The 9,260-nt window shown below is 43.4% G+C and overlaps 1 protein-coding gene across 1 annotated transcript in view; it reads right to left on the reverse strand.

Annotated features, from left to right (window-relative positions):
- The window catches only part of LOC139391098 (uncharacterized), a 12,496-nt gene extending 3,839 nt beyond the window's left edge, over window positions 1-8,657 (reverse strand). Inside the window, exons 1-5 of the mRNA XM_071138616.1 lie at window positions 8,418-8,657; window positions 7,776-8,120; window positions 6,807-7,061; window positions 6,478-6,615; window positions 6,151-6,267 (exon numbers count right to left, since the gene is read on the reverse strand). Of these exons, the coding sequence (XP_070994717.1) occupies window positions 6,151-6,267; window positions 6,478-6,615; window positions 6,807-7,061; window positions 7,776-8,120; window positions 8,418-8,466 (904 nt within the window). The 5' untranslated portion in view covers window positions 8,467-8,657. The remainder of the gene's footprint in view (window positions 1-6,150; window positions 6,268-6,477; window positions 6,616-6,806; window positions 7,062-7,775; window positions 8,121-8,417) is intronic.
- Between the last annotated feature and the right edge of the window lie 603 nt (window positions 8,658-9,260).

Raw genomic sequence — 9,260 nt, forward strand, 5'->3', positions numbered from 1 at the left:
TAGAAGAAAAAATAATTTTTCCCAAACACAGTGTGTCTAAGCTCTGGTGTCCAAACACCCAGCGCGCCCTCGACCTTCTGTCTGAGGACCACCTAGGGTCACCCAGCCACATAATAATACACACAGGCACAAACGACTTGAGAGGACAGCAGGAAAGGGTGGCCACAGCACTGAAGGGAGTGATTGAAAAGGATTCTTCTACTTTCCCCAACGCACAAGTGGTTATCTCCACCCTGCTACCACAAAAATACTTCCACCCTGCCACAATGCAGTGGGTAAACGCAAGTATTTCTCGTGACTGTGCCTCAAAACCAAAACCACCACTCCACCCTGGACTTGAACAGCCTCTATGACTAGGTCTACCTCTACAAGGCAGCAGTGCCCACCTTTGCCCGGACTCTAAAGGACATCGCTCTCAAACGTATCCCCAACACTTCACACAGGAGCAACAGATCAATAGACACCCCACCCAGACCAGCGAGACACCCTCCAAGACCTGCAGGACCCCCCCTGAACCTACACATAGAGGACCCACGCCAAGAGGACTTACATCCAGACCACAGCACCCCCAGACACATCCACACCCCCACAAATCAACACCCCCCCCCACGTCAACCATGCCCACACCCCATACGCCCAGGCTGTGAATAGGCAAGGGGGCAGCATTTTCACGTTTGGATGAAAAGCGTGCCCAGAGTAAACTGCCTCCTACTCAGTCCCAGATGCTAATATGTGCATATAGTAGTATTGGATAGAAAACACTCTGGAGTTTCTAAAACTATTTGAATGATGTATGTGAGTATAACAGAACTCATATGTCAGGCAAAAACCTGAGAAGAAACTCCAACCAGGAAGTGGGAAATTTGAGGTTTGTAGGTTTTCAACTCAGCCCCTATTGAATATACAGTGGGATATGGGTCATCGTGCACTTCCTAAGGCTTCCACTCGATGTCAACAGTCTTTAGAACATTGTTTCAGGCTTCTACTGTGAAGGAGGGGGGAATGAGAGGGGATTGAGTCAGAGGTCTGCCAGCAGCCTCGGTCTCGTGACTCGCGGTCATGAGAAAGTTACCTCTCGTTCCATTGCTTTTCTACAGACAAATCAATTCTCCGGTTGGGACATTATTGAACATTTATGATAAAAACATCCCAAAGATTGATTCTATACATCGTTTGTTTTGTTTCTACGATCAATAATATACCTTTTTGGAATTTTCGTCCGACATTTCCGCGCCTCGTGAGTTTAGATTTGTTTACTAAACGCCCTAACAAAAGGAGGAATTTGGACATAAATTATGAACTTTATGGAACAAATCAAACATTTATTGTGGAACTGGGATTCCTGGGAGTGCATTCTGACGAAGATCGTCAAAGGTAAGTTAATATTTATAATGCTATTTCTGACTTATGTTGACTCCAACATGGCGGATATATTCTTGGGTTGTGTATGTCGTCTGAGTGCCGTACTCAGATTATTGCATGGTTAGCTTTTTCCGTAAAGTTTTTTTGAAATCTGACACAGCCGTTGCATTAAGGAGAAGTATATCCTTAAATCTGTGATTAACACTTGTATCTTTTATTAATTTTTATTATGAGTATTTCTGTGATTTGATTTGGCTCTGTGCAAATTAACGAGATGTTTGAGGCAAAGCCAAATGTAAACTGAGGTTTTTGGAAATAAATATGAACTTGATCGAACAAAACATACATGTATTGTGTAACATGTTGTCCCGGGAGTGTCATCTGATGAAGAATATCAAAGGTTAGTGATTCATTTGATCAATATTCCTGCTTTTTGTGACTCCTCTCTTTGCTTGGAAAATTGCTGTATGCTTTCTAGTTGCTGACCTAACATTTGTTCTGCTTTCGCCGAAAAGCTTTTTTGAAATCGGACACTGTGGTTGGATTAACGAGAATTGTATCTTTAAAATGGTGCCTAATACTTGTATGTTTGAGAAAATTTAATTATAAGATTTCTGTTGATTGAATTTGGCGCCCTGCAATTTCATTGGCTGTTGGCGAGGGGTTCCGCTAGCGGAACGGGGTCCAGTCCTAGACAGGTTAACAGAGAAAAGTGTCCTTCTGTGTGCTACCTACAGTTGAAGTCAGAAGTTTACATACACTTATGTTGGAGTCATTAAAACTCGTTTTTCAACCACTACACAAATTTTTTGTTAACAAACTATAGTTTTGGCAAGTCGGTTAGGACATCTACTTTGTGCATGACAAAAGTAATGTTTCCAACAATTGTTTACAGGCAGATTATTTCCCTCTATCACATTTCCAGTGGGTCAGAAGTTTACATACACTAAGTTAACTGTGCCTTTAAACAGCTTGGAAAATTCCATATAATTATGTTTTGGCTTTAGAAGCTTCTGTTAGGCTAATTGACATAATTTGAGTCATTTGGAGGTGTACCTGTGGATGAACTTCAAGGCCTACCTTCAAACTCAGTGCCTCTTTCTTGACATCATGGAAAAATCAAAAGAAATCAGCCAAGACCTCAGAAAAAAGATTATAGACCTCCACAAGTCTGGTTAATCATTGTTAGCAATTTCCAAATGCCTGAAGGTACCACATTCATCTGTACAAACAATAGTACGCAAGTATAAACACCATGGGACCACACAGCTGTCATACCGCTCAGGAAGGCGTTCTGTCTCCTAGAGATGAATGTACTTAGGTGCGAAAAGTGCAAATCAATCCCAGAACAACAGCAAAGGACCTTGTGAAGATGATGGAGGAAACAGGTACAAAGTATCTATATCCACAGTAAAAACGAGTCCTATATCGACATAACCTGAAAGGCCACTCAGCGAGGAAGAAGCCACTGTTCCAAAACCGCCATTAAAAGCCAGACTATGGTTTGCAACTGCACATGGGGACAAATATCGTACTTTTTGGAGAAATTTCCTCTGGTCTGATGAAACAAGAATAGAGCTGTTTGGCCATAATGACCATCATTATGTTGTAAGATAATGGGGAGGCTTGCAAGCCGAAGAACACCATCCCAACCATGAAGCATGGGTTTTTCATTATCATGTTGTGGGGTGCTTTGCTGCAGGAGGGACTGGTACACTTCACAAAATAGATGAAAGAATGAGGAAAGAAAATGATGTGGATATATTGAAGCAACATCTCAACACATCAGTCAGGAAGTTAAAGCTTGGTCACAAACGGATCTTCCAAATGGACAATGACCCCAAGCATACTTTTAAAGTTGTGTCAAAAATGGCTTAAAGTCAACAAAGTCAAGGTATTGGAGTGGCCAGCCCTGACCTCAATCCTATAGAAAATGTGTGGGCAGAACTGAAAAAGCGTGTGCGAGCAAGGAGGCCTACAAACCTGACTCAGTTACACCAGCTCTGTCAGGAGGAATGGACCAAAATTCACGCAACTTATTGTGGGAAGCTTGTGGAAGGCTACCCAAAACGTTTGGCCCAAGTTAAATAATTTAAAGGCAATGCTACCAAATACTAATTGAGTGTGTGTAAACTTCTGACCCACTGGGAATGTGATGAAAGACATAAAAGCTGAAATAAATCATTCTCTCTGCTATTATTCTGAGATTTCACATTCTTAAAATAAAGTGGTGATCCTAACTGACCCAAGAAAAAAATGTCAGGAATTGTGAAAAACAGATTTTAAATATATTTTGCTAAGTTGTATATAAACTTCAGACTTCAACTGTATCCCCCACTTGAATCCCCATACTTTAATGAAGACAGCTTCTCCATCCTGGAAGGGGAAACAAATCATTTCCAGGCCCAGGGACATGTACTAGTCTGTGGTGACCTAAATGCCAGAACCAAACAAGAATTTGACACAGTCAGCACACAGGGGACACCTGCCTGGAGTTGACAGCATTCCCTCCCCCATATGCCCCCCTAGGCACAACTATGACAACATAACCAACAAAAAATGGTCCCAACTCCTATGGTAGGTACACCTATAGCCACAGACCGTAAACGCACTAGTCTGGTAAAACCCACTGAGGTGGCCATCCTCATTGACTCAAATGGGAAATAGGATAAACTCTTCCCCCATTACACGGTGTCCAAAATATGGTGCCCAAAAACACAGGATGCCCTCCACATCCTGTTCCAGCCTGACTTTGGCACACCAGGCCACATTGTTATTAACTACAGCACCAACAATCTGCAAGAGGAGCAGGAGAGAGTAGACAGTCTGGCCAACAGAGTAGAGGAGAGAGCCTCTGAGCAGTTCCCAACTCCCACATCACCATCTCCACTTTGCTGCCCCGCAAAGACTTTCATCCCGTACCATTCAGAAAGTCAATGCTGACATCACCAGAGGGTGTGGCCTACTCCCGAACGTGCACGTTGCTCACCACTCAATAATCACTCCAGAGCATCTGCACGACCACTCCCACCTGAGGAAGCAGACAGTAGGGGTGTTTGCAAAGTCTCTAAAGGACATGTCACTTGGTAGACAAAGACTCCATGCCGCACTGGACAGAGGACCACCCAGAGACCCCTACCAGACCACTGCACCACCAAGGAGCCCCAGGCCCCCTCAACGCCACACTAGACCAGCGCATCCCACAGGCCCCACCCACCACCAGAGCATCACCACTTCCATCGGCCCAGACCTGGCACCCCCTCCACTCCACAGGGCCCAATAGCAGGGCCAGCGCAGCTACGCGGAGGTCGTCAGAGGACAAGAGAACCATGTAGGACTGAGTGAGATTAAACAGCTCCTCCAATACATCTGCAACACACACACACACACACTGTACAAAAAGTTTACTTGTTCAATGAATAGGAATATTTATATATATATATATATATATATAAATTGTAGCTGTTATCCTGTTTATCTTACTCTTAACAACTTAATAGTTAGTAGATACTGTATTTCTGACTGCTATTATTTTTTTGCAACATGAAATCATTATCAGTTAGCATGTGGAACGTTCAGGGCCTAAACTCATCAACCTTTGGACTGAAGAGTTTAGCACTGGAGTAAAAACAAAAATCTTCAAGATGTTGACGTCATCATTCTGCAGGAGACATGGTGTAAGGTAGACATTATCACTCACTGTCCCACAGGCTACAGAGAGGAAAGAGAGGACAGAGAGACAGAGAGGACAGAGAGACAGAGAGAAAAAGCAAGAGAGACAGAGTGACACGAGAGAGAGAGAGAGACCGCGAGAGAGAGAGAGACCGCGAGAGAGAGAGACCGCGAGAGAGAGAGAGAGAGAGACCGCGAGAGAGATAGAGAGACCGCGAGAGAGAGACCGCGCGAGAGAGAGAGAGACCACGAGAGAGAGAGTCCGAGAGAGAGAGAGTCCACAAGAGAGAGTCCGCGAGAGAGCGAAAGCGAGAGAGAGACAGAGAGAGCGACAGAGAAAAAGCGAGAGTGAAATGTTGACGGTCATCATTCTGCAGGAGACATGGTGTAATGTAGACATTGTCACTCACTGTCCCACAGGCTACAGAGAGGAAAGAGAGGACAGAGAGACAGAGAGAAAAAGCAAGAGACACACAGAGAGAGAGAGAGAGACTGCGCGAGAGAGAGAGACCGCGCGAGAGAGAGAGAGACAGCGAGAGAGAGAGAGCGCGAGAGAGAGAGCGCGAGAGAGAGAGAGAGTCCGCAAGAGAGAGAGAGAGACCGCGAGAGAGAGAGAGAGACCGCGAGAGAGAGAGCGCGCGAGAGAGAGAGAGAGAGTCCGCGAGAGAGAGAGAGAGTCCGCGAGAGAGAGAGAGTCCGCGAGAGAGAGTCCGCGAGAGAGACAGAGAGCGAGAGAGACAGAGAGCGAGAGACAGAGAAAGAGCGAGAGACAGAGAAAAAGCGAGAGTGACAGAGAGAGAGAGAGAGAGAGACACAGGAAAACCTGGCTCTCAGAGAGAGAGAGAGAGAGAGAGCGAGAGAGACACAGAGACAGAGAGACAAAGAGAGAGAGGAGAGAGAGAGGGGGAGAGGGAGAGCGAGACAGACAATGAGTTAAGAGTGAGAGACAGAGAGTGACAGGGAGAGATAGAGAGATAGAGAGACAGAGAGAGAGAGAGAGCGCGAGAGAGAGACAGAAAGAGAGAGAGATTACGTCTAAATATCTCCCTGACAGACTGACATGGTCAATTGTAGTAATTGAGTAAAATGAAGATCTACAGTTAAATGTCCTCTAACCTTGAGCCTTTGAAGGAGGTTTATTTTTCTTCTGGACACAGTAAACTGCCAACACCATCAATAAGACAAGGACCACTCCTGCCAGAGACCCTGCTGCCATCCCTATGTACTTTGTGGCTAAGAGAGGAAGCAGACACAACAACATATAAGAATGAAGATTGCTCCATTATAAAAACATCTTAATGATAATGATAGCAATAATACATCAGAATAAGCATGATCACTTACTACAAATCCAAAGGGTGTTAGTACAAGTGCTGTTAGTCAAGCCCTGGGTGTGATTGCTGGGTCTGGAGGTCATTAGGGTGTCATGCCCCGGGCCCTTACCAGTGAAGATTTTACTGGTGGGAGACTCAGTCACAGTCACCACTGTTGTAGACTCAACACATAGGGTATTACCAGTGGCATTCACCCACTCTGATATTTTTGTCCCGTTGGATAAGGTGCAGTTAACATATATCAGCCCTGTAGGCAATCCAAACAACAGTAATCACATTCGTATCTGAATTACATGTAAATACTGGCAAATGGATAGTGCTGTTTCGAAACAGGTCAATTCTTATTGATATTATTTCTCATTGATCATTATAATCATTAATCATTGATATTGTTGATCATTATGTTTTTTTAACAAAGTAAATTAAACAGTAGATTACCTGGACAGTGTGAGATTCTACTGCTGACAGAATTACGGTTGATGTTGTTTCTGACGGTACAGGTGAGATCTCCTGACAGGCCTTTCTTCAGAGTGATGGTGTTTGTCTTATTATCAGGAGGGGCATCTGTCTCGTTCAGCGTCTGTCCATCCAGAGTCCAGCTGTACTGGGGACCATCCCCCTCAGAGGAGCAGGACACCCTCATCTCTCCATGAGACTGACACTCAGAGGACAGCTGAGGACTGGACACTGGAGCTGTGGGGGAAGAAGGATATGTAACTGTAGTAAGAGGGAAAAACACATTACAACAAAACACCAGCCATTCTTCTTGAAAGCCACAGAAACTACTGTAGTCAACAGGAGCAGCAGATTCATGACACACAATGACTGTATTTCAAATAACCAACAGATGATTTAATGTTGATGGATGTGGTTATGACTATGTATTTTCAGTAGACTATGATGTCAGCGTCAGTGGTGTATAGGTGAGGAAGGAGTCAAGCGCAGGAAACAGAACTGAGTAAAAATAACGTACTTTACTTGGGAAAAATAACAGTACAATAAATCCATGTACGTGTAACAAATCCTAACACGCAAAACTAGCACATAACAGGAACAATCACGCACAATACATAATGGGAACCAGAGGGATAAATCGGGACCTAATAATAACTTAATGGGAACCAGGTGTGTACACTCAAGACATAACAAATGAAAAACAGAAACATGGATCGGTGGCAGCTAGAAAGCCGGTGACGACGAGCGCCGAACACCGCCCGAACAAGGAGAGGCACCAACTTCGGCGGAGGTCGTGACATATGAAAATAAAAATGACTCCATGGTTACACATAAATGATTTGTATTGTTAGGTAGTCACATATTTGTAGTTTAGCCAGAGAAATAGCTTGTCAAAGTTATCATATGTAATAATTATTTTGCAAGTTATTATCTGGCAAGTTAGTTATTTACCTTCGATGAACAGTTGTAGTCCACTGGTCCCATCTGAATTATATTTCCCTTCTGAATTATATTTTTCGAGCAGGTATTCACCAGAATCATTCCTTCTTGTGTTATTTAACCTAAATGTCCCATTGTTTATAAAGAAGTGTACTCTGTCTTCAATGGTGGTGTCTCTTATTACCCATTTGTTCTTCTTCATTTTCAGTATATCTGTTCTAGCACCAGTTGAGCCTTTCCAAAATGAGAGTGCATCATATCTCGTGGCATCAGTCACCAGCTGGAGATAGACAGTTCCTCCCAGAGCTCCATAACACTGAGATACATTCTGTATAGCATCACAGGAAGTTTCCAAGCCTGAAGATCAAGAAGAAAAACAGACACTGTAGTGACTATCACTGTTCTAACCCATGTCAAGTCATGTATCATTTTACAGATGAGGATACAAGCGACTAACAGTACAACCAAACCAACAGCATCAACGTGATAGGGATCATTAAGTCAGTGATCATTATCATGGGACAACTGTCTTCTACCGTGTTCTGAATATTGTCTATCACCATCCGTCCTTTCTGCTACATGTATAGAAGACTACTGATATTATATTCTGCATAAAAGAAGAGGGAAACCAACACATATAAAGATGTTTCTTACCATGAGACACTCCTGCTGAGATCACCAACAGTCCTAAAACAGCCTCCATGTCTCTTTACAACGCAGGGTCTCAGTTTATCAAATTAACTTTGGTACTTCAACAAAGTCTTCTATTTTCTATTCAGAGCTGCATTTCCATAATCTGGCAATGTTTTACGGCACAAACATAACAAATGCAAGGAAAGTATGAGAGATAGCTGTTCCTGCCACTCCGAAGAATTCACCCAGTTTGTGAAGAGTAACAGAAGAAGTATAATTTTGACCCTAATCATAGGTTCTGACTCAGAGGAAAGAGGAAGGGCCACGTCATCAAAGTCTCACTTCTTCATTATTTAAATAGCCAGGCTGGCTACATGTCTCCTGTGTGATGGATTTAGACAGGATGTCAAATATGGTATGTGATAAGTGAGGCTACTTTTGAGTGTGAAGAAGAGACGTTGGAGCCTGAGAATATAACACCTCATCCGTTGTGTCAGGGCAGTGGTCAGCTCTCACACACTGCTGTCCAACACTGACATGAAGACACTACCTTCTTCTTCACAATTAGTAGGCTCTTTCACTCCATTTTAGGTTGTGATAATTAACAAAAACAAATGAAGAAGTGAGAGAGAGAGATAAAGACAGGAATTTGAGAGGAGGAGAGGTGAGAGAAATAAGAAGTGAAACAGAGAGGACCAGCAGATCAAAGTTCAATGTTTCCCTAATAGTGGTTTGTGACTCTCTGGTGTCTTCGACCGGCTACAACTGATTCCTTTTGGGTTCCAGCTGTTGGCTCGACACAATAACATGTTGTAGATGGAAAGGGTTAGTATGGCTGTATATTGAGACTGTAAATGGTAAAAA

The sequence above is a fragment of the Oncorhynchus clarkii genome, chromosome 31 (assembly GCF_045791955.1).
Source record: "Oncorhynchus clarkii lewisi isolate Uvic-CL-2024 chromosome 31, UVic_Ocla_1.0, whole genome shotgun sequence".
Lineage (NCBI taxonomy): Eukaryota > Metazoa > Chordata > Actinopteri > Salmoniformes > Salmonidae > Oncorhynchus > Oncorhynchus clarkii.